The sequence below is a fragment of the Cuculus canorus genome, chromosome 1 (genome assembly GCF_017976375.1).
Source record: "Cuculus canorus isolate bCucCan1 chromosome 1, bCucCan1.pri, whole genome shotgun sequence".
Lineage (NCBI taxonomy): Eukaryota > Metazoa > Chordata > Aves > Cuculiformes > Cuculidae > Cuculus > Cuculus canorus.
The window spans coordinates 61,491,606-61,515,012 of NC_071401.1; the positions used below are offsets into that span (position 1 = coordinate 61,491,606).

General features: G+C 44.0%; 2 protein-coding genes across 8 annotated transcripts in view; one reads left to right on the forward strand and one right to left on the reverse strand.

The window, feature by feature from the left end:
- NAXD (NAD(P)HX dehydratase) overlaps positions 1-3,334 on the forward strand; it is a 56,463-nt gene extending 53,129 nt beyond the window's left edge. For 2 of the 4 annotated variants that reach the window (XM_009571269.2, XM_054061072.1), the window contains exon 10: positions 388-3,333. In XM_009571269.2, the coding sequence (XP_009569564.2) occupies positions 388-538 (151 nt within the window). In that variant the 3' untranslated portion in view covers positions 539-3,333. Of the gene's footprint in view, positions 1-387 lie in introns of all 4 variants that reach the window. The other 2 variants (XM_054061056.1, XM_054061064.1) reach the window with 1 other exon arrangement.
- Positions 3,335-4,098: 764 nt separating this feature from the next.
- The window catches only part of CARS2 (cysteinyl-tRNA synthetase 2, mitochondrial), a 37,890-nt gene continuing 18,581 nt past the window's right edge, over positions 4,099-23,407 (reverse strand). For 3 of the 4 annotated variants that reach the window (XM_054061133.1, XM_054061124.1, XM_054061114.1), the window contains exons 10-15: positions 21,038-21,104; positions 15,442-15,580; positions 13,280-13,403; positions 11,189-11,287; positions 7,417-7,674; positions 4,099-4,446 (exon numbers count right to left, since the gene is read on the reverse strand). In XM_054061133.1, coding sequence (XP_053917108.1) covers positions 4,372-4,446; positions 7,417-7,674; positions 11,189-11,287; positions 13,280-13,403; positions 15,442-15,580; positions 21,038-21,104 — 762 coding nt within the window. In that variant the 3' untranslated portion in view covers positions 4,099-4,371. The remainder of the gene's footprint in view (positions 4,447-7,416; positions 7,675-11,188; positions 11,288-13,279; positions 13,404-15,441; positions 15,581-21,037; positions 21,105-23,407) is intronic. The other variant, XM_054061109.1, reaches the window with a different exon arrangement.

Genomic DNA, 23,407 nt, shown 5'->3' on the forward strand with positions numbered 1-23,407 from the left:
TGTCACCCAATGGATTGGGAGGAAAGGGAGTTAAGAGGCTGCCAAGTGAAACTTCAGTTTTCCTCTAAAGGAAAGGATGAAGTTCCACATTGGTAAAACTAGGCGTGGAACACCTTCTTAGCCACTTTTTAAGCATGTTTTCCTTTTGCCTTTGGCGCTGGTAGTGTTTTCTACCATGGGAAGGGAATTATTTGTTAAAAAAAAAAAATCAACCAAAGGTGCTCAGCAATGCAGGAGTCTGAGAAACAGATGTTTGCTCCAGAGGCCTTCCTAGCAATGCTGACAGACATTTATGGGTGCAAAGAATATGTCCACCACCTTAGGAATTACACGAGAGAGTTCAGATTTTGTTTATAACTTTGGGTTTCTTTTTCCTTTCTTATTTAGTCAAAATCCCTTTCTAGTGGCTGCGTTTGGAGCTTGCTCTCTCACGAGGCAGTCAAACCACCAAGCCTTTCAAAAATTTGGACGTTCAATGACTGCCTCTGACATGGTTTCAGAAGTTGGAACAGCTTTTAACAAACTTTTTGAAACCTGAAGCCAAAGCAGCAAAGAAGGAGAAAAGGAAGAACAGTGACTGCAAGAGTAATTACATTTACTGTAGAATTGACATAAGTAACGCACCCTTTCAAGTGCTGTAGCAGCATTGGTACGCTAGGTAGATTTTTTTTTTATTTTTCAGAATAGAAAAATATGATTAATGTAGATATTTTTTAAGAGTTTGGAATACAAAAAATGTTTTGGCTGAAATAAGCTGTAGTGCAGATCTGTTATAATATAATAAAACTAAACTGAAAGTATTCCTCTGTTCTTTTTGATAGTTATTGAGCAATAACTAAAGTGTGAACAGCAAAAAAAAAATAAAATGCACTTGATACTTAGATAAAATTCTTCCACCAGCTCAACCGAGTTTCTTGGATTGCACCAAGTTTGTCATGTTTTCATTCTTAGACCCTCTGTCTAGAATTAGCTATTGCACTTCATTTTTTGCCATGCTAGTATATTAAGAAGCAAAAAGTGTAAGCCTCTTTGGAAAGGGAATGCATGAGAGTTACTGTAGATTTTGAATGTAATTAGTTGCCTTTTTCCCATTCCTGGCCCCAGAGGCAGCATTTATTTCCACAAGACACCCCCTCCTACAGTGTCTTGGGTTTTCTGGAGAGGTTCCCCCAATTGCAGAATAAGGATACATTGTAGGTATCTTAGGCAAAATTACTGTTTAGTACTACCTGAAAGAAATACTTCTGTTTCTTTAGCTAACCTTGACTCATCTTGCCTTCGAAATGGTGAAATTATCATTTGGAGAGATACTAGGTGGGGCAAGAACCTTAAGTGATACCTGATTGAACTGGTCAAACGCTGTGTTCGTGGAAGAGTGAAGTGCTTTTCAAACACACGCTGCCTGCTGAGTTAGAGCTCTGAGAAGATGTGTACAGATGCATAGGTGGATGTTTATTAACTAGCAGCAATATGAATGGAAGGAACAAAAGGCAGGCAGCAGCACCTCTCTGTGTGCTCCTGGTGTTGTGCAGGCGGCCGTACACCACGAGCCAAAGGCAGGAATAGAATAAAAGGTGGTCGGTGTTGGAGCTCTGAGCACATCACTGAGGTTTAGGGGCTTTTTGCTCTGCCCTTATCAGGACAGACAGGACTCCTGCTGTTAGGGCTGTATCTGTCAGGCTCATTGGCAGAGCAGAGGTTGGGTATAAAGGGGAAGTTGCGTAGGATTTTGCACAGTATCATTTCTGAATTTTTTGGAAATTCACTTAAAGCTTGTAGGAATGGAACCAATCTGGAGAGGGGCAAGTTCACACCCAGTACAGCTAGAAAACTTCCCTTAAGCTCTGGAAGTGGGTACTGCCCTTAAACCTACAAGCCAGCTCCAAGTGTATATACTTACTCAAGTGCAGAAATAAGCATATTAATATATCTAGTTCTTGCAATAGATGTTATATATTCATTGCAGCCCCTCTTTCCTAGTGACCTAGCTCTAGACTGGAATACACTGCCCTGCAAACTGGTCAGATCTCATTCTCATACCTTGCAATGGCTGCTCCCAGAAAGCACCTGGAATCAGAAAGGCTGCTCCACGTTATTTCCCTTCTGCCCTTAGAGTTGATATTTCTGGATGCACTGTGACTACTACCTCACCCCAATGCATTTTTGGTTTTTTTCTTTTTAAACCAGTTACCTATTTTTAAAATAGGTTTCTAAATGTTTGCGCATTTTGGTCTTATGAGGGTTCACAGACTTTATAGATTAGAGCAACGTTGACTCATAAGAGATGGGGTTTTGGTGTTTAAGCAGTTTTGTAAACTGTCTGGGGAAACAAAGCTACTATTGTTTTTCCCCTTAAAACTATTTGAGAAGCCCGACTTCTTTTAAATAAAATCGGAAAGTTAGAACTGATTTTAAAACAGCTACTGGATTTCGTTTAAAATGAGCATTTTTTTGTATTTAGAACATCAGTGGTATTAGAATCTAAATGGCATTTGTAGGCGAAAACAATGAATAAACAGAGCTCAGTACAGATTTCAACCTGCCCTTGGTTTTAAATCTCCATGGAAGTTGTAACTCTGTTATCCACTAATGTAAACAAATTGTTACAATTTTTAAACATTCTGGAAATGTAGCAGTTTCTTTTGGGTAGGAAATAAAAACAATAGCAAATTAACTGTGTGTCCTTTGTTTGGTGTTTGGATCACGCTTCCCACAAAAGCAGAGCTGACTGCTTGCCATTCATTTTCATTTGTTATTGGTATAAGCAGCACGGCCCTTAGCAAGCCTGAAATGCCACCGTGTCAAATAAGCACCTGCCACAGCGCCAATTGTCTTCTCTAGCGGCACCGCTCATCATTACAGAATGGGTTGGGTCAGAAGGGACCTCAAAGATCACCCAGTTCCAACCCCCCTGACAAGGACAGGGACACCTCCCTTGGGAACAGGTTGCTCAAAGCTTCATCCAACCTTGCCTTGAACGCTTCCAGGAACGGGGCGCCTACAGCCTCCCTGGGCAACCTGTAGCAGTGCCACAACCACCTCATCGTGAAGGAATTCTTCATAACGTCTAGTTTAAATCTTCCCCCTTCCCATTTAAAGCCATTTCCCCTTGTCCTATCCCTACATGCCCTTGTAAAAAGTCCCTCCCCAGCTTTCCTGTAGCTCTTTCAGGTACTGGAAGGCTGTTATTAGGTCTCCTCGGAGCCTCCTCTTCTCCCGGCTGAACAACCCCAACTCTCTCAGCCTGTCCTCATAGTAGAGGTGCTCCAGCCCTCTGATCATCTTTGTGGCTTCCCCGGACCCATTCCAACAGATCTGTACCCTTCCTGATAACCAGAAACCAGCTACATATTTTATTCTTTACTTAACAATGTAAAGAAAGGAATTAAGCCAAAGGATAAAGGCACTGTGAATTATATCTCAAGTGAAATTCCTCACGTACTAACTCATCTTCTTATTTTTGTTATCTTTTCATAAATTGATGTAGATATCATGTGCCAGCAGGTAAGTGCAAGCCCCAGATAAATTCAGCCACTGGAATAAAGGTCATCTCCGGTGTAAGGTGAGCCTCACTCCAACCACACCAGCGCAGGGATTCTTTTAAACACTATTATAGCAAAAGAAAAAAACAGTATTCTCATGCAGCCTTTGGTGGTGTTCAAGGCACGCCTGCTTGTGTGGTAGTATCCTATATTGTACAACAGCCAGTTTATTTTCAATACTGACACTTGGAATTCTGATCCTGACATTTATGCAGGTTACTTAATTTGTAGGGGATAACTAACTGAACAGGTAACAGACATACTAATTGAATCTCTCCAATTCTCATGGAGAGATCCTGCGCATGCTGCACTCCAGCAGCAGGGAACTCTCAACGTTCTGTGCAAAGCAAATTGAGAAGATGCCGACCCTAGCAGGTAACTGGGTACCACCCTCACAGGACCAAACCAACAAAGGATTAAAACAGAATTGTTCAAACTAGCGGGCATAAAACCAAAGTGTTTTCACCCTCAGTGACAGCTGTGAGTTCTTGCCTCTGTCTTCACTATGTTTTAATTCTCAGTGTCAGCTCAGCAAAATAGAGTGCACGTGGTAGCAGCCGGCACTGGGGCAGCTCCTGCGTTAGAATTACTGAGGCTTAGGTGAGACAATACGGCTGCTTCCATGCTGCTGTTTATGGTGGATGTTTCCTGATGCGCCTGCTGCAAGCCCTGGATTTATTTACCTGCTCATAGCATCAATAGTTCTTCTCAGATTGTATTAAATCTTTGTTAGCCCCTCTCTTCCAGAGATTTTATCTGAGATGCATCAGTATTTACAACTGTTGCCAGAGCAGCTGAAATAATAAAAACAAGTCCAAGGATGAAGAAATCAGCTCTTTTTCTCCGCCTGCTGCTCTGTTTGCCCTCCTTCCACAATTTCCCAGGTTGAAACAGCAGCTCTGTCCTGCAAGAAACAGCAAACAGGTCAAGTCTCAGCAGTCTGGATTACACAGATCTCATGTCTGATAGGCAGAGGCACGAGTTTCTAACGAGGCTCCATAATGTTAATATATTCTATATACATATTAATATATATGATAGTATACAATTAATATATACAATGCATAATATAATACATATACAATATATACATATACGTACATATTAATAACGAAGCTATTTAAGTTACATGGGGATGCCATCTTTCAGGAATGCCCCTGCTACTAATGCTCAGGAGCTGTAAACAAACCCAGACAATTCTTCCCAGTTAAGGAGAAAGCCCCACCATGACAGCAACGTTTCCTCTTGAGTGTGGGATGCTGCAGCGCTGCGCAGTGTCTCTCATGGGAGTAACTTCTGTTAAACTCAGGCAATCACATTTTCATGTTTAAATGGCTCGTGCACATGGAAAACTGCTCTTCTTATGGCCAATACACGAGTATATATTGCTTAACACATCTGATCTCCAACTTAATTTTAGGATAGTAGCCTATTGCTGTAAAGATCTGTAATCCAATACTGTCATATTTTTGAAAGCAAATATTACAGTCAAACCAAGCATTTCTAACTGTTTATCTCAAGCTGTTGGAACTGCAATTGTTGAAGATAAAAGTTAATCTGAATATTGAAACATGACAACATTACATAAGCTCCAACTCCTGAGAAAGACTGGAATGCAATGTAGGATTTTCTTTGCATTAAAGTGGAAACTGGTTTCGATGAGTATCCAATTGCTACATTTCACTTAGCAGGGCTAAGCTAATCTGCTTGCATTTCAAGCCCACTGTAATGACGTGAAAAGACTGGTGAGTATTTTAATCAGTTTTTTGCAAGTTCTGTATCTTCAGACAAATGGAACATCCCCTGCATTGAGCAGCACGAGAGAAGAAAGCAGTGCACAGGAATCACAGACTTGGAAGCTAAAGGAGAAATTACCCTTTCTACAAAGCTGATTTTTTAAGGGAATTAAGTCACTAGCATTCTCTTAAGCTGCCCTTAGCACCCTAGAGTGGCCCAGCCCTTCGCCTACCCAACCCCAAGCCAGGGGTTCCCAGTGTGCACAGGGTGAAGATGGGGCTTGTCAACTTCAGCTGCTCGTAACAGAGGGAGAGCATGTTAACAGACACATTACCACATCTTTATTTTGGGGTTCATAAAAGTTTCATGGAAATCAGAGGCTGGGTAGCAAAGAGAAATTCAAATTACTTCCTCACATGGTTGTGAGGACAGTAGGACCCGTCTGCTAAGCTCTGACTATGGCATTTTTGGCAACAGCCAACCCAAGGTGGCCAACCAACAGAAGGCTGGAGAGAGCCCTGCTTTGGGTGGGGTCATGTCTTGTTGAACATCCGCTCTGGTGAGCCCATTTCAGGAACCGCAGAGCTGCACTGCTTGGTTTGCAGGACTCTTCTGGGATTTGCGAAGGCAAGATCTGAGCAAGCTTCACAGCGCACCTTCAGGTACTTCCAGAGTATCATCAAAAAAAGCAAGAGTTCAGCTTTGGATGCGTGCTGCGTGTGCCTGTACGTGCACGTGTGCTTTGTCTTCAGGAGCAAAATATTGTGGGACAAGCAGGAGACAGATTATGCCAAGCTTCAGATAATTAAGAAAAAAAAAAAGATGAAACAAATGGAATGGGCTGAATCCTGACTAAGGCCAATTTCTACAAGGTTATTAAATGTCCATAAATCCCTTTAAAAACAAGCAAAAACAAATCTTCAAAAGGGTGGAGGTGGGGCTGCAGCCGTTTTGCCAAATAGATCAAAAGGGAGTTTTCTTCTCCAAGACTTTGTCTCAGTGCAGTTGTTTGGATTTGCAAACTTTCTTGACAGATAAGTGGAGAGAGGATTTAGCTACATACAAGCAAGTTAAGGAACCAGATGTTCCAGCTTCCCACAGCCTTCCTTTGCTTTCACAGCTGTAGCTCAGCACCACTGTGCTTCGGCCCTCACCCAGTTTGTATCAGCGCGCACACTTTCATCTCCAATCGTGAGCTGACCATGCTTCATATTGGCTTTTAATAGGTGTGTTGACAAATAACATCTCTCGTGTTCAGCAATTAAAGAAGATTTATGTTCTCACTCCTTAATGTCATTGTGCTTTACATCTTCCCACTGGATGCAAGGAGACTATGCAAGCGAGGGAAAATTGAACAGCGTTGACTGGAGGGAGGAAGATGCTGGGGAGAAAGTGGAGGATTATTCTGCACATAAGGAGCAACAGTGACCCAACAGAGGCTGGAGCAGAGGCGAGAAGGGCAATGAAGCAAGAGGAACTGGAAGCAGCAGCAACTTGTTAAAGTAGTAATATAGCACCTTGAAACAAAGAGGACAGAGTAAGCCAGCGAAGGGATTTCTCTGTTCATTGGTGTAATGGGATCATGGAAAAGAACACTGCCATTGGGTTTAGGTTAAATGTAGAAAGCAGAGTAGAGAGGGGAGTGGTACAGGAATCAGGCAAACTACTTATGGCTCAGGAACAGCTGGGAGTGGGGCTGCTGAAGATGGAAGGGGCTTTCTCAGGAGGACCATTTCTGGTTGGGGGGAATGTGGTGAGGGTAGAGGGAAGGCTTTATTTTCATAAGTCATTTTAGTTTACTTGCCAGTTCTTTTGAAATTTTCTTTAAAGATTGCATGCATATCTTTCCTTCTGGATTGAACTTGGGCAACTTGGGGATTTCTGAGTATTATGGGATTGTCAGTGGCTAAATAACACAACCTTGGCAACTGCAGAAGTAGCTACAGCTTGCATGGAGCCTGCATGGGTTGAGGGGAAGCAGAAGAGAAGGCTCGTGGTACAACCAGGCAAAGCCTTCACTTCAACCTCCTGCTGCTGTGGTTGTACAGAGCTGGCCACAACACTGAAAGTGGACAAACGGCAAAACAGTCTTAAAAAAATGACTAGCGGCCTCACAAAGAGGATCACGGTCTTCTACCTGTATATGGACTCCAAAGGCAGCAAGGTCTTCACGCAGACTGTCACAAGCCTCCAGGAGGGGTTTCCTCTCCCGCATTAACTGCCGCCTCTTTTCCTTCTGTTCTTTTTGTCCTTCGGCTCTGACATCACCCTCCACTGGCATAGCTTCTGCAGCTTCTGGCAGAGCAAGTGCATAATGACGGACCTTTGTGCGGAACCTTACAAGCTCATCAACGACATTAGAGAGCAGAGCAGAGTGGTCTCCTCCCAGAGCCACCTAGAAATCAAACAGGTTGTTTTACAAACATCTGAGAACAACTTAGAAATCAACCCCAACTCAGCAGCGTCTTCCATATATTGGTATGATTAAAACCTCACCATCTCACTAAAGCTGGACAAAAAGTTACAGTGGAGACATAACTCAGAAGTAGTTCAGCCTATTCCTGTCCAGGAAGTGTCTGTCTTGGAGCAGAGGTCTCTCGCTTGTGCGTAACGCGCTGCAAAACCTAACTGTGGAATTCATTGCCACAGCATATCTCCGAGATACCAGAAGCGTGCATAAATTAAAAAGGCATTAGACAAATTAATGGAAGAAAGGCCTGGCAACAGCCATCCGGCACAGCAAGGGAAGCCCAGCTGCCAGCTCAGACAGTCCCTCGGCTGTAAATGTCTGCAAAGCTACAGAGAGCATCAGCCCCTTAGTCTGCCTTTGAGCTCCAGAGCCTCTTCAGGAAACACAAAACAGGAAAAGTAAATATTTTAGCTTTAAGTCCCTAGACTACCTTTTCTCCTGTCATCTACAGAAAACCTCTCCAAATCCACAGAACTTTCATCTGATCCACCTTATCCAAAGTTTCAGCTGCCCAAGCAGACATGATTGAGCAGCAGCCACGGCGCACAGCAGGTGTTTGCTGGCTGCTGCTTCGTCCCCTCCTTCCCTCAGCCAGCTCTGAGCTTCCTCAGCCACCTCTGGCCTGGCAGAAGTCTTGCTGGTCAACAACACTACAGGAACGGGATGGCCTCACTCCTCCTAGAGGGTCCTGCCCCGACAGCTGCTGGTACAGGTGCTCAGGTGGCAGCACAAGAGGGAGGCACAGACAGGCTCCCAGTCTTGCTCCCAGCAGAGAAACCATTCCTGTTTCTCATTAGAAGCAAACTCCTAAAGGGGAGAAAAAGGACAAAGCTCCAGTGGACAGGAAAACACCACTGCAGTATTTTATCACTAAGACGCAAGGAGGGAGCAGACAACGGAGCAGTGAAATGTAACACACACCCCAAGGCCAAGGGGTGAAGTTGCTGGCAGCAATGATCAACTGGGAGCAGAAGAGCAGCTGAGTAATTAAAGCCAGAGGGGACTGTATTTAGTCACCAAACAGCAGGATAGAAATGAAAGGGAGTAGTTTCAGAGGTCACTGACTGAAACAAGCAAACAAAGAAGAGGAGGAGGAGAAGGAAGTGTGGGGGAAGCTACTGAACATTGAGATGCTCAGTGCTCTCCACAACCATAGAAGGCAGCAAATCCCCCAAACTTTCAAAACATGTAAACATACTGAAGAAATTTATGAGATTGACAAAGGTAATAAATCTCAGTGCCAGAAATGCTCCATCATAACCTAGGGCAGGTAAAAGAGGTAAAAGAGATAAAAGGCTCTTTAACAAGGATAAAGGATACAGAAGGGAAAGACAAATGGGAGAGCATGAAACATGCTTCTACAAATACCACTGCCAAAGTTCAAACCAGGCACCTACTTATGACCCAAGGCAAGATCCTCCAAAAGGAGAGGCAATTTTAGGAGATGAACCCATTCAATTTTCATGTAAAACACTGTAGCCTCTCAGGGCTGATCTTTAATTTCTTCTCCTGCAGTAGCAACAAATCCAAAAAGCTCATAAGTGTTATATGAAAATTTGACCCTTGCTTAACCTACAGATGATCACCCATTTGCCCCGGCTGTATCTGCAATTCCATGTTCCTTGGCAGAGCAAAAGCCTTCACCTTTGCTCCCTAGATCTAAAACAGGCACAATGGTTTCCACCCATCGTCTTCTCAGACAGATTCATCTTACCTGCCTGTGACTGTTCAGGCTCCTTCTCTTGCCAAGGCAGAGATAGAGACAGGCAGTCTTATTTTATATAACCACCAAGACTATAACCATCCCTTATCAGCTCCTCTCTCTCTCTGCTGACTACTGCAGAAGCATAGGCAGCTACATTACACCGTAAGGCTAATTAGCCGAGACAAATCCCATCCTAAGAGAGGGAGAGACCGAACAGGCTGTGCGCAAACATCCAAATGAAGAAGACGCAAACACCACTCCCCATAGCTTCTACATTAAATTTTTAGCACAGCAGTGGCCAGGCCAGTTCACCCTCTCCCAGACAGCTCACATGCTGGGACCCGTGGTGGCCAGGGTCTGCTCCCGGCAAGCTGTATGCCCAGGGCTAAGAGGGAAGAAAGGCTGGATGCTGAACTGCCGTGGCTGGTCTGGAGGTCAGAAAACAAACCTTGCAGCATTATATTTACCAGCTTGTGGCAACCCACAGACCTTTCTGATGAAGATTCCAATTGATTCATTTACTGGAATTTGAAAGAGCAGAGGGACAGAGAAGAGTCTGGCATGCTGCTCTTTCCTTCCTGCCTACCTTGTACCAACATCTTCTGCTGACCCTGTTGCCCCTGAGAAACTCGCGCAGCACACAAAAAAGAAAAGCATTCAGACACTTGTTTCAGCAAAAACATAGGCGCAGCAGGCACCTGCAGACATACAGCTCAGAATCTGGAGGAATGACTTTACCACCCAGCTTACAGACAAATCTAAGTGTTTAATATGTCAGTAAAAATATAACATGATAAAACATGGGTTATGAGGAGTAACACGCAGCCAAATCACATCCAACCGCTGTTTTGAAAGGAATTTTGTGAAAAAAATCCACAATGAAGCAAAGTAAATAGATGCATTTATTGCTACACTGCCTGGCTTCCAAAAGATAAGTAAGGTTACTTACATTTTTTTTATCCTATACTTTGCTTCCACAAAAGAAATTTTTGCAGAACAGTTTCTCTAAAGAAAGTTCTCAACTTCTTGGTATTCAGCTCCAGGTTCGAGCAAAAGAGTAGCAGAGAACAGCTTGCAAGGCGTCTCATTTAAAAGGCTCCCCTTTCATACACCAGGATATCACCTCCATATTTATCATTCTCTTCCCTGTGTAGTACTTTGCTTAGAGCTTTTCTCTCCTTTTTTTTCTCCCCCTCCCTGTTCCTACATTTCCAGGCGCTAGAGGATACGTAAGGAATTTCCAATGATGGCCCCTGCCACTGCCCCCTCCTCCTTGCAATCCTACCTCAAGACAGAGCAGCCCCTTTCCCTGGCTTTCTGCAGAGGAGCTGGACCCTGGCTCCTGCTCCACAATATTCAAGGCAGCCTGGGTGCAACCACTAGAAAGAAGAGGATGAGCCAGGAAAAAGCCAGACGTGTACCAATACCAACTTAAGGGCCCCAATGCTAACTTTTTCTCACTGAATTGCTCAAACTTTCATTTCCACAGCACAACTGCTGCAGAATTCACACGAGTATCTCAGAAAAGAAAAAAGCCCACCCTTAGCCTTTTTCTGTTCTACCTGCTGACATGCTCTCCTAAGACATTACCATAGGAGCTGCAAGCAATGCAGAAAGGTTTACTAAAACTATAAATTAACTTCGTTGCATATGATGCTTCTGGAAAGTGTTCTATAAAACAAAATGCTGGTGCTGCTACTGTACACTAGCACACAGAGAAGAGATGTTTCATACCTGTCTTTCTCCAAAGGACATCCCAAGGGCATTAAAAAAGTCTTCTATATAGGAAATAATGCTTCCATACACAACAGAGCTTCTAGGAGATCCAGTATCCTGTTTAAAAAACACTCAAAAGAGATTGTCCAGTCAATACACATTACAGAGCTCAGCACCCCTCTGTAGCCTAGTCCACAATGGAAAACTATTACTAATTATATAGCACTGCCTCCACCAGTAACACCTGCCCAGATGGGGACTTGTACAGAGATATAAAAGCACCTCATAACACAAAGGGAAAAGGTTTAAGTAAACAGGGGAGGGGAAAAGCTTATTACCAGCTTGCACAGCAAGGAGAAGGGGTGCATGAAGCTGCCATGCCTCTCATACACACAGAAAATGAGACCTAAAAATAGCACTTCTGGGCATGAAAGGGCTGGGTGTGTGAAAACAAAATAAAAGAACAAAATCCCAGCTTCAAGGGCATCTATAAAATAAATGATTAAAAAACCAAACAAATCCTTTGAGTGTCTTATTGATTTACACAACATGAAGCCTGCTTTGAGATAGCTTATGGCATTTCGTATAGCTTACGCCCTGGTAGCACCAGCAACAGAACACCACCAGCAGCAACAGAACAGCATTTTTAAGAACACGTGTATTTCTTTCTTACCTCCATATTTATTTCATAAAAAAAAATAAAATCAAGATTAAATGACAGATTGAGGAGCAACTTAAGGGACTAACCTAAAAAGAAAAGACTGATGGCATACTCAACTGAATTACAGCTGGGACTGGATTTTATCTGACATCACCATTAGGGCCCAAAATAATCCATAACCTAAATTTGCAAGATCTGAACTGGAAGGAGTGGAAACAGACTGCTGAGAAAAAGACACAGGAACATGCCAACTAAGGTAAGAACAGTGAAAGGGTTAAAGAGAGGAACAAGTAGATATGCTTATGTGAATTTACTCACAGCTCTTAAAGAGAGAAAGCTACCTCAGTGAGAGGTAATGCTCAGGCAGCTGGGCTGCACCCGGAAATGCTCACCATCACAACCAGAAATCTGGGTCAGCTGTCCCACAAACATCCCACCTGACTCTCAACAAAGCCACTGACAGAAGGAATTCATGGGAAAAGAGCAACGACTGGAAAAATGAGGCTACTTGTATTTAGGAGCGGTAAAGTTGTTGCAGATCCCTGCTGCAAACTGGTTTGGGTCAGGGATTCGCTCAGAGAATCATTTTGTAAAGATAAGGCAAAGGACATAAATTTACAGTCAGCCCCAAAACAGGACCAGGAGGAGGCAGGATTTCAAAACCAACAGGCAAATTATCTCTTAATAATCAGTTATTACTATCTAGTCAACACTTCTTTTGCAGCACAATCAGAGTGGATGTGACGATACCAGCAGTCAAGAAGCACAGCAACAAGGCCGAGCTGCTCGCCTTGAGCGAGAAAGGAAGCTGTTGGTAAAAGCAGACTCAGAAGTGCTTCAGACTGAGCAGTGTTTACTGCCCAGGTCTTGTCCCTACCAGATGCTTCCTTTGTGTCAGCGTTGAGAGATCTTAACAGGGTCTCAATTTGCCAAAAGCCATCTGAAGATGGACTCGTGCCGACACGCTGAGGCCACAGTTATAATTTCCTAACAGCAGAAGCCACTGGGGTCCCAAAGCTGAACTCACCACCATGACTGCTCCATGCACCTGGGAATGCCTGCCAAAGCCCCCGCAGCAACTCCCACCCCCCACCTCCCAATTTAGGCTGATTTCTGTCCATGAGTATTAAGCAAAGAAGCAGGGTGAGAATATAAAGCCAGCACTAAAATTAGCAGTGCGCCACGATGGCTTCAGGCCTTTCAGAAACCTTAGGTACAAATAATACAGGGCAGCAGGAAAGAAACATCCTTCGGACACAACGAAGCACAAAACAGCCGTACACAAATCCTGCGATACAGTCAGGACAAACGGAGACCATTAAGGTCAACAATTTATGGAGCTTTGTTTCTGCTGGTTTCTGATGTGAACAATAAACTAATCTGTCTGCATTAAGCAGTAGGACAGTGGACAGCTGTCATTTTCTGATCTCTGTATCCTAATGGGTTACCTTAGTAACAGCCTTAAGCTGTCTGTTGCCATGGTGAATGAGGTCCATAATTGCTGCAACAGCCCTGGAGGTGTCAAAGTCATCTCTAAATGCAGCCTTCACGGTTACTTTTGTGTTGGCTAGCCTTCAAGAAGAAAAGGTAACTTTTAGGATAAGACAAACAAGATGCCAGCAGTACGCTGAATTCATCAGCTATTCAGCCAGAGGGAGTCATCAAAAGGACACTGTCGTTTCCCTCCTATGATGGGCAATGCTACACTGATCAGGGAGGAAACATCTTTCAGCAGCAAAGAGAAAAACTTGACGCATGTCAAAATCCAAAGTGGCTGGTCCATTCAAGAAATACATGGTTAATCACAGGAACCAACAACAAAAAAGCAAGGCTTGCCTTAATAATTTAAAAAGCTGATGGAAAATGTTTGATATTAAGCACATTAAAGATTTTTCTAAGTTTTTTTTATTTTTCCCCAGCAGCTCATTTTTTCATGTGGACAGCATGTTCCTCTTCCAAAGCCACATCACACACATCACTCCAGTGCCTGGCAAGATTGTTGACTTGGGGTTGGCCAGGAGTCCTGCTGGCAGGATCTGGCTCAGAAGGAGCTGCTCCTTCCTCATGTCCCAGGTGAGCCCAGTCCCAGCCCCAGGACTCCACTTAGCTTGGCCCAGATGCAAAGGTCTGGTGGAACCACTCATGTAAGAGCCTTAAAAGCCAGCGGGCAACCAACAATCATTGCCACAGAACCAGTGCCACGCACTGAAGCAGCTTTGAGCGGAAGGATGAGGACAGCAGCAGGAATAAACAGCAAGCTGCAAACAACTGCTAGTGGCATGCTCTTGTAAGCGGTCAGGTGAACCAGATCTCAACAGCACTGCCCAAAGGATGCCGTTTCCCTATAAAACTTAGGGAGCAGGATTAATTGGGGAACCTCAGGCTATCCTAGTGTCTCTGAGGCTCTCCTGAACCACATTTTGTCTGTTTCTGAGTGTTTTTGCCTGGAATGCCTGCCTTCTCACAGATATCAGATGGCTGCTGCCCTAACTCATTCCTCCCAACACTCTCTTCAGCAAGCTTCCCCCTCTCTGCTGAATATCTATCTCTTTCCTAATTAAGAGCTGTTTCATTTTTGTTGTTTTTGCATCTACTGGTACACAAGTTGTGGCCTCCCACATATCCCCCACTAACAATCCATTTCAACTCCCCCATGCACCTCACGTGTGTCAAGCCTTCTCTCTCACCAACACGTGCCCTGCAGCCTCCTGCTGACGGACTTGCTTTTACCAAATAACACAACCAGGTTAATTCAATTCCACTTCCCTGTAAAACGTTCCAGTGCCCCTTGCAAGCCCTAGTCAGCGCAGCCACAAGCTCCCCAACAGGTAGGTGCTCACACCACAACGAAGCCGCCTCTCACTTGTACAGCACAGGCTGTTTCCCCTCTGATCCTACGTCCCAGAGCTGCCTGCACATCCGTCACTTCAGGGTGCTCAACACCCCTCCTACCACAGACTCCAGAACACTGCACTCTTCTTCTCAGCTTTGCACCCAACACACAGCACATATCTCTCCTGGAAGATGAATTGGTTATCCTGAGGGACTCTTAAAGATTTTCCTCATCACTGTAAGGGTCACAACAACCATAATTTCTTCCTTCCCTGTGACATCTGTGCCCCTAGCTAGTTTCTTACTACCTCCTTCTCTCCTTCTGCTGCACACCACAGTGCCAGCCAGCTTGATCACAAGCTCATGTGCCCAAAGCGTGTTACTTTCCAGTCATCCTCTTTCTTCTTCCGTTGCTAATACATAGTTCTATTTAAGAACCGGGCAGCCTCATAACTTCAGTCATAACTCTGCCTTCTACATCACTCAAAAGGGGAAAAGACACCCGGATCAGGACAGGCACACTAGATAAACAGCATGCGTTTTAAAAATGCAATGAACTAAGTATAGTAGACTATGAGGAAAAGCAGCTGGCTAGAAAAAGAATCGAAAATAAAAGCTGCCCTTGGTGAGGGTTGGCAGAGAAAACGGCTTATTGGTCCTTCTTCTTGTCCTGTTTCTTAAACAGAACGTGGAACACTATACTGTTCAGCCATCTGAGCCTGTCATCAAACTATTGCTCACATAATCACAACCTCTCAAGTACAGGAGATGCACTTACCTTTCCCACAGTATGTCTTCTCTAACAGGGTCACATATCAGCTGTCCTTTTATATAAGCATTTGCATCTCTAGTAAATGAGGAGACTGCCTGAAGAAGGTTCTTTGCATCATCCATGCTCTCATCACTAAATTCTACTGCTAAAAAAAAAAAAAAAATATTATTTGGGTGTTGCGATAAAGAGGATATTGTCTGTCACATGCAGGAATGATGTTCTGAAGTGAAGACATTCCAGGAAGAGGTTGTTACTATTTGTCATAACAAACTTTTCTTACAATTAATTGCACTTTTAATTAAAAACTCCATTTTTCATGTGCACTAGGTGTATTAAATCAATATGAAAGACAATCATTACATACGATAAACTATAACCTACTGGAAAAATATCAGACTGATAAAAAAGGTGTCTGAAAGCTGATTGAAGCAATAACAATAGCTACATGACTTTATTTTTTTTTCATTACTGAATTTCTCTGTGAAGTTATTACTCCAAAGCATTCGGATTGGATATACTTCTAAGCGTCCCCCCAGATTTAAGTTGGCGAGACGTAGCTTGGATCTCACTCCAAATTTTGTTCCTATTACAATTTAGATAGACATGATCTGTATTTGGAGACATAACCCTCACCACTGACTCTGTGAAGAACATGGGCTCTTATACTTAAAAGGCAGCATCAAAAAATGTAGATGGACCTAAAATTCCGTAGTCTGATTCTGCACTACATACACAATTCTCTCACAATATCAAAGCTAAACCGACCGTATAAATATTCAAAGATGACTGCTAGAGAAAATACAAACTGCTTAAACTCATAAGGCTATATCTGGGATGGGATTCATTACACCCAACTTACACACTTACATCTAAGCCTCTTATAGTCATTGTAAAGATAGTGAAAACCTTAAGGTAAATGATTAATTGCATCCTAAGCAGAGCCCTGCTTTATGACGAGATCTGGTATCCCCTAATACGGGGTACAGGCAGGCTGAGAGAGCTGCCGTTGTTCAGCCTGAAGAACGGAACACTGCGGGAAGACCTTACAGCAAACTTCCAGTACTTAAAGGGAGCTACAGGGAAGCTGGAGACAGACTTTTTAACAAGGCCTGTTGTGACAGGACAAGGAGTAATGGTTTTAAACTAAGGGAAGGTAGATTTAGACTGGATGTAAGGAAGAATTTTTTTCACAATGAGGGTGGTGAAACAGTGGAACAGGTTGCCCAGAGAGGCAGTGGAGTCCCCATCCCTGGAAAAGGTCAGGTTGGACGGGGCTTTCGGCAAACTGACCTAGTGAAAGGCAACTCTACTCCTGCAGAGGGGTTGGACTAGACAACCTGTAAAGGTCCCTTCCAACCCAAGGCATCCTATGATTCTAACCCTACACCACTTCTCTTCCACCAGCTGAAGAGATGACACTATCACACCCTACTAACACAGCATCCGCGCACATGGACACCCTCGGAGCATTCGGAGGACTCTAGCTTCAGCCGACAATTGTGCTTCAGGAGCTATCAGCGTTCCCTTCTGCTGGTTTATGGTCAAGCAGGCACTTTGTGCCTTGCCCACACTCTCAGAAGCACAAGTGCTGGGCTGGCTGCCCTGTCACTTTTACTGCTACTGCCAACAGCAAAAGGCAATTATTTTTTTATTTATATAGTAACACACAATTTTCTGCAGAAAGGCACTCGGACCCTACACAAGACAGCTCACCTGACTTTGGTAGTTATGCCCACCAAGGACAGGCTTAAGTTTAAATGCATTCCTTCCCACAATACCACACCAGAGTTGGTTCCTTGAATCAAAGTGCCATTTCTAGCCAGCACAGTATTGCTTCACCATTTTATGCCTGACCTTTGCACCAAGATACATTCAAACTACAGCCTGCAGCATATTCCTAACCTCATCAGTGCCGAGCATCACCTGTAGTTTCCACAGCAATCTCACCTCCGCTCCCGCACAAGTTACAGCCAACTACTTTGTGCAACTACTCTACACTGCCCAGACACATACTTTTTAGAACAGTCTAAGCAAGAGAACAGATACAAGAGGACAGAAGCAGCCAGATGTGAGCCCTGATCTCAGTTTAATTAGCTTATAGCCCAAAGAAGTCTAACTGTTTAAACAGACTTTCTGTAGAATTTATCTCAGCAAAACCAAGGCATAAGCCTGGACCTGTATTTGTCAGATTTTCCACTTGTGTGTAATTAAAAATCTGCATTACTCCCTCGTTAACACCAGTTTTAAAATTAAGCTTTACTCTGCTTTTAAGAAGACCAGTGCACAGACTTCTAGAAAACAGTGAGATATTGAAAGAGATCATTTATACCCACTAGGTATAAATGGTTACTAAACTGATTACCCTGGATACAAGAACTCTGGGGAACTCTTGATGAAAGTTTATCCTGATGAAGCCCGCTTTGATTAAAGCCATTCTTCTTCCTGATTCACGACATTCTCCTAAACCAGTGCCTGCAGGCACTGCAAACCCACAGCTCAGCACAGGCAAGGCCAGCTCTATAAATCTTCACCGTACTCACTACCTCCTTTCCTCCTTTGCTACTGAGGGCATCACCGCCTCATCAACAGATTACAAAACATATGTTTATTAGCACCAACAAGTAATTTGAGACCAGAGGGACCAACACGTTGCAATTCACTCAGGTTCACAAAATCACTGGAGCGGTTCTGGTGACCAGAAAAGCATTTCAGGGGACAGAACCCCGCTGACTGCAGCAAGCTCACAGCCCCTTCGCCTAACTGCATAAAGCAAAGCCACTACTGATGAGATGCAAGAGAAAAGCAGTGCCTCACAACGGGGTCCCACAGGGCTTAAGAGACCGCACCTCTCCTTTTGAGCTGCACTCAGAAGCAGCCTGACAGGCACACTGGTGAGAGGGCAGCCATGCTGCTGCCTGTGGCACCCAGGAAAGACTTCTCCCCAACAGCCACAGGTGGGTCAAAGGGTGGTGATTCAGGCCAAGAAGGGGACAGCCAGAGCTATCAGCCACAGCAGAAGGGCTCAATCAGCACCACCGCTCCCAGAGCTCAGCTTAACCCTGAGCAGGCAGAGAGGGCATTGGAGCAGAGGGACTCCCTGCAGAGGCGTGCTATGGAAGGGTGATGTCCTGCATCAAAGCCTCTTCCCTCTGACTTATTTCCACTTCCCCATGAGCAAGGCATCCAACTCCGTGATCTCTGAAACAACAACCACTACGGGAGGGGGCACCCACTGCCACAAAACACATGCACCTCCCTGCACACACCCCGCCAGCCCCTGCCCCTACATTGATGGGGCAGCTTGGAGTTGCGTTTGTCCCCAGGTGTCCATCAGCATACATGCAGACAGGGGGTAGCCCAGACCACAAAAAAAGGACCATTCTGAGCCCAAGATCCACGTAAATCAAAACACCAAGCATGAACTGTTTCCAGCTGTCAGGTGCTGCCCTCATCCACATGCCTAAGAAGATCTTTTACGGGCTCAATCCAATAAGTGCAGTAGCATTGCCAGACAGCTCTGGATTTTAGCAAGTATAAAAGGCTCTCCTTCACAGGCAGGGATGGCAGGTGCCACCAACAGGTTTAGTCTACGAAAACCTTTTTAGGATGCCTGGGATCTCACTCTTAATAAAAATACTCAGGAAGCAAACAGCAAGGCAAGGAGGAGTGCAGTAAACTTATCTTTAGACCAAAATGAATTAATAGCCTGGACCCAAACTGACAGGCTGCAGAGTAAATAACTGGCTCAGCAGGGACTGACTCTGGCTCTTTATCAGACAGCAAATAACCGCACCCTACTTCATACAGTGGAGGTAGCAAGCACAGCAGACATTCCAGCAATTCTTATCTGCCAGCTGGCTTACTGGCACTATGACATAACAGCACCATATCCTTTCAAAGCCATCAACATTTGCACAGGTAGCCCTCTGGCTTTATCACAGGAAGGTGTTTAAACTAGATTTGAGGCAAAAAAAAAAAGTCATGTCCTTTTTATAGAGGTTCAACTGCAGACAGCCAACAAGCAGCGGAAAAGGCATGCAGGTGCCTCCCCTGCCGAGCTCCCATGCCATTCCTTGCCCTGAGGTAAGCTAAGAAATTGCCAGCCCTTCAACTTTTGCTTACAGGACAGAACGCATATACGATGGCGTTATAAGTATTAGCCCTTTTTCATCTTTCCCAGTTGCAGCCGGGGAGACACTTACGAGTGTACAACTTATTTCATCTCCTGACAGAGACCCAGACGGAACAGCCAGGTGTGCCACTGTCCTGCAACATCACCCCCAAAACAGCCAGGAGCACCACTGCCCCACCACCTCACTCACCCACTGGTGGCAGTGCCCCCTGCTGACTGCCCCATCTCCTGCTCCAGATGGGGGCTTGTCCTACAGAGAAGCTCCCACCTGGACCCACTCCATCCTTCCTTTCCTGGTAAAGGTCAGCAGTTAATAATCATCAGTCTCTCAGTATCCCATGCTTCAAAATACTTCAGGAATATATGGCATTCCTGATGCCTTCAGCTACCTTAGGAGAAGGAGGCTCCACCAGGAAGAGCAGACAGGTGGCTCCGGCAAGCAGCTAGAGGTATTAATGACCAAAAAGACTTCTCAGTCTGACGACCGTCTGTCTATAAAGGCTTGCAGCACATTGCACGCTGACGGACAGTAGCTAAGCCATAGAGCCTTAACCACACAAAGCTCTCCCAGTCATACTGGTAGAGATGCCTTATCTGAGGCAGCTAGAGGCTAATCAAAATAAGAAAGCAGGTGTTTCCCTGTGCTCCACCATTCCCGTACCATGCCAGTATGGCCAACAAGCCAGATGACCTAGCTGTAGTTAGGGAAGTACCATCTGTAGGGATACATTAGGGAACTATGGCTGGACTTGATGTTAGAGGTCTTTTCCAACCTTCATTATTCTATAATACTATGATCTGCTTTTGGCAGGCCCCAATAGACTGGTAAAAACACTACCCATATGAAAACCTCTTTCAGTTCAAAGCAGCATCTGCCTGCTGGAAACATCACAGTGTAGACAGGGAAGCTGACAAAACCTCCCCCACGTTTCACAGCAGCGTTTGCCAAGCTAAGATGATCATGAGGTTATCAAGAGCTGGTGTAAGCGAGCTGCACTGCACCACAGACCTGCTTGAACACTCGGGAGATCAACAGGACAAAAATGATAAAACAGCAGGGAGATAAAAAGTTATTAGCAAGCCGTTGTCATACCCTGCAGGAATATACGGCAAAGCTCTACCTAGATACGTCTCCAAAAACAGCTGATCGTGACTGAAATATGAGTGACTACAACAGATGCAAATCAGAGACAGAGGTAATTCATTAACTGAACGTGCAGTTAACAGAGGGTTGCAATGAACTCAGAAAGGTATTCAGATGAATGGTTAAGTAATGCCCTTGGTAAAATGCTTTTCTAAACAAGAGCAAAAGAGCTGCCCCAGAGAGAACCACCAACCTTCGCACCTACCAGAGAGGAACTGGAAGACACCACAGGGAGAGCTCGCTCCACCACCGCACCCCTGTGTTGCCAACATGGGACATATGGAAAGCCATGCTCATCTCAACAAATATAGTGTTTTTTTCCTTACCTGAGCTGTATCTGCTGCGCAAACAAAACATCCTGAATTGATCCGATGAAGATTTCTTCAGGAAATCCTAAACTCCACACACAAAAATAAGACAGTTTTAGCATTATATCAAACAGTTTCTTCAGGAGTTGTTCGACTCCCTCACACAAGTTTCACAGTCTATTTCAGACAAACTAACAGGACAAATAACCCATCTTTGTACTTTCAGATAGGCAAAACGCTTTACACCATAACACTGGTTTAAAGCCTAAACTAAATAAAATGAATCTATATAAAATAGATGTGCATACAAGATTAAATATACATACAACGTCAAATATAAGACAGTGAAAAGTACTTTGTAATTATGGTCCAACATGAACTGTATAAAGGCTTCTGTGAAAAACCGAACTGATATTATCAGACTAAGACTGGGATGCAGTCTCACAGAAGAGGACAGAGCCCCAGTCTTGCAAACTTCATAATAAAAGAAAGATTTCTTTAAAAAGAAAATAAGTGTACTTTTCCTGCTGGACTAGATTATGAAGGAAAATGAGAGTGCACAAAAATAACGGGGTTTTTTAATATATTGCTAGAATATATCTGTGATAATTATGAAGTCTAATCAATTTCACCCTAATATTTAATCTAGCTTTAAAAATAACTTACTACAGTAAATAGTAAATTATTACTATTACTACTAGTGTAATTTATACTAATAGTACTAAGAACTATTTAAATGATTGGAAAGTACACTAATAAAACATTCAATCACTTCCAACTCTGCTCCCAGCACCGTGGCAGATTGACTGTGAACACTGCATTCCTGCTTTGTTATTTTTTCATTTGCAAATTGGTGACGGTAAATTTGTAACACTAAAATAGAAAGTCATGAGAAGTCAATACAAGTAAGAAAAGATGGAAAGTGTAATTTCTCAAAGGCGCACATTTCGAAATTCAGCAGACTAAACCAGCCTGAACGCCGAAGGCAGCAAAGCACCAGCTCTGTGCTGTTTCTTGTGAGAAAATAGAAATAACTGAGGCAATAAAGGCAAACTAAATTGAAAAACAGTGATACTGTTTGTTTTGGTAGGTGGTTTTAGGTTTTTTTTTAATAAATGCTACATAACCGAGCGTACCTAACGTGCCCAGAAGATTCATGCTAATATACAGAGGTAGAACAATACAAGTAAAGTACGGAAATAAATTTGAATTTGGGGAAAGTACTATCTGAACTGGAAAAAAAAATTCTACATTTCATGGAAAACAAAGCATAGAAAGTATCGCTGCTCTTCCAAAGCGAGTTGCTCTGATGTGTGCTATCACAACGTCCTTGATTTTCGGGTCAGAAATAAGGACAAAAAAAAAAAAAAAAAACAAGAAAAAAAGAATTGGAGAAGTGGAAAATGGTGAGAGAACACAGGGCAGCCGGACGGGGATGATGCAGGGCAGCCGTGCCCAGGTGACAGCCTGGCATGCAGCAACTGCCAGCAGGACCAGGGGAACAGTCCTGGACAGTCCTCTCCTCTTTCCAAGCAGGCATAACAACTTCCAGGTAAGGCTTAATTTTCAAGGCGCAGAGAGGCTGTACAGGAAGAAATTTGTTTCACTGGACTGAAAATCACCAACAGGGAAGCATTAATACTTGTTAGCAGTGTCTAAGGGCAGAAATTAAAAGTGGAGACCCACAAGAGAAGAGAGACAGAGCTGAAGCTTTTGTTTTCTCAACACTAACAAGTCCCACCACAGTCATGGAAGGGAATGTTTCTGTACATTATTTTTAACCGCGTGCATTGCAATCGTGTTCATTTCTCCACCTTGACCAGAACATCTGCTGAGACTCAGGAAATTTCTGTGAAAACTGAGTGATGGGCCATTTCCCTGAGGGAGACAGGGCTTAACTGTACCCAGACAGCATCAGAAGAATTAAGGACAAAGCAGCTCATATAGAACTCCTTTTTAAGGGGATTTTAATTAAGTCTTCCGAGAGGGCAAAGGATAACGTATGTGCTGAAACTGCCTCTCAAGCTTTGTCTAAAGGAAGGAATATTGCCCACTTGTAGCAATAGGCATTGGGCATCACAGGAGCCACCCCAGCCCCACACACTGCTGTCACACACGGGACTCGCAGAGAAGCCCCGCTCTGGGCTACAACAAAAACTTTGGGACACGGTAAACAGGACACATTCATGTGGCTTGGGGGTACCAAAAGGCAAAGCTCTCTGTGCATCAGCAAGGTGACCATACAAAAATGAAGAGGAATGTGAGGAATCATTGGCACAGTGCTGTTGCAGGACACCCAATAGCTTCCTGACAAAATACTGGCACTATGTCCCATTTCACCTAAAGCAGAACAAGGGAAAACATCGGTTCTTTTCCAAATCTCAAAAG